We start from the raw sequence: 1843 nt of genomic DNA on the forward strand, positions 1-1843 counted from the left end.
ATGGACAGTGGAGACGAGTTTTTCTTCCATCACTTCCTTTGTTCATCGGACGATTCATCGTCGGATGATGAAGATCTTGTGGTGGTTGCACTGGTCATTCACGACCACATCCAACGGCAGCTTCCTCGGTACAGGGGGTCACTCCCTGGCTGTGCTCCCAACCTAAACCGCAACAAGGAGAGAGGCCACGCCCTGCTCCATGCCGATTACTTTGCGAACACCCCGCTTTTCAAGCCGGATAAATTTCGTCGCCGTTTTCGTATGGCAAGGCATGTGTTCAGTCGTATCCGAGATGGAGTGGTTGCTCATGACCCATACTTCGAGTGCAAGACGGATGCCCTTGGCAAGCTTGGATTCTCCTCTTACCAGAAATGCACCACGGCCATCCGCATGCTTGCATATGGTATTCCAGGCGATCTGGTGGATGAGTATGTGCGTATGAGTGAGACAACATGTCTAATGTCAATGTACAAGTTTTGCCAGGCTGTGATCGAGGTGTTTGGCCCAGAATACTTGAGGCAGCCAACTGCCGCTGATACAGAGAGATTGTTGGCGACCAACGCAGCTAGAGGCTTTTCAGGCATGCTTGGTAGCATAGATTGTATGCACTGGGAGTGGAAGAACTGTCCATTTGCTTGACAGAGCCAGTACAAGGGGCATGTCAACGGGGGCACTGTCATATTAGAAGCGGTGGCATTGCAGGATCTTTGGATATGGCATTCTTTCTTCGGCATGGCAGGTTCTCACAATGATATCAACGTGCTGCAACATTCTCCAGTCTTCGCGAGGCTTGCAGAAGGCCACTCCCCACCTGTCAACTTTGAGATCAACGGCCACCAGTACAACAAGGGATACTATCTAGCTTGTGGTATATATCCTCAGTGGTCAACTTTTGTGAAGACAATCTCGAAACCCCAAGGTGAGAAGAGAAAGAGATTTGCCCAAATGCAAGAGAGTGCTAGAAAGGATGTGGAACGTGCTTTTGGTGTGCTCGAATCCCGGTGGGGTATCGTTCGAAACCCTGCACTGTCATGGGATGAAAGGAAGCTTTGGGAGGTGATGACTGCTTGTGTGATCATGCACAATATGATCGTCGAGGACGAGCGTGATGAGAGTATCTTCGACCAATGATTTGATTATCAAGGTGAAAATATTGAGCCCCTGCACCAAGACCCGGCCACATTTGAACAGTTTGTCCAATTTCACCGTGAGATGCGTGATTGGCACACTCATTTGAATCTTCAAAATGACTTGGTTGAGCACGTGTGGGATCACATTGGCAACCAATAGATGTATTGATTCATTTTATGTTCAGTCAAGACAATTTCGATTTGGTTGTAAAACTATTTTATTAAAGACAATTTCAATTGGGTTGTAAAACTATTTTAATTTTTAGACAAATATTTGGGTTGTAAACTAGTTTTGATGAAAATATGGGCATTTATGGCCCTGACGGACAGGATGGGGCAAACGGATGCGGTCGCGCGCTGGGCGCATGGCCACCGCATCCCAGGACACGACCCCATTGCCCCACCCAAACAGACAGAATCCGGACAAAACGGACGTCCGTTTGGGGTCGCGCGGTGGAGTTGGCCTTAGGTATATGAGATCATGTGGTTCGTATGTTCTTCTTGCATATTGCTTCGTTATGGCTGTTCTACTTTGCTAGCACACAAAGCTTTTTACATGCCCGGCTGTTTGCTTGAGATACATCACGATTGACTGATTGAGTTATTGATTCATTTTTGTAGGCATGTGGAAATTATGATGGATGCTGTCGTCATGGAAATAGGTTCTAACCAGTGAGAAACCCACATATAACCTCAACACTTGGTTCCTGTTG

At 47.3% G+C, this 1843-nt stretch overlaps 1 protein-coding gene across 1 annotated transcript; it reads left to right on the plus strand.

Moving 5' to 3' along the window:
* On the plus strand, positions 1-1131 carry LOC147984681 (uncharacterized). The gene is made up of 2 exons (XM_087541210.1): positions 1-601; positions 740-1131. Exons 1-2 carry the CDS (start codon positions 1-3, stop codon positions 1129-1131), a joined length of 993 nt encoding a protein of 330 aa, XP_087397336.1.
* The last annotated feature ends 712 nt before the right edge of the window (positions 1132-1843 follow it).

Source organism: Triticum urartu, chromosome 2A, assembly GCF_056163025.1.
Source record: "Triticum urartu cultivar PI428250 chromosome 2A, HENAU_Tu73, whole genome shotgun sequence".
In the NCBI taxonomy this organism is placed as follows: Eukaryota; Viridiplantae; Streptophyta; class Magnoliopsida; order Poales; family Poaceae; genus Triticum; species Triticum urartu.

Bases quoted from the DNA above. Each gene is read 5' to 3' on its own strand.
- LOC147984681 (XM_087541210.1), top strand. From the start codon at position 1: ATGGACAGTGGAGACGAGTTTTTCTTCCATCACTTCCTTTGTTCATCG. The intron at 602-739 runs GTATGCACTGGG...TCGGCATGGCAG, and splicing joins CATGCTTGGTAGCATAGATT to GTTCTCACAATGATATCAAC.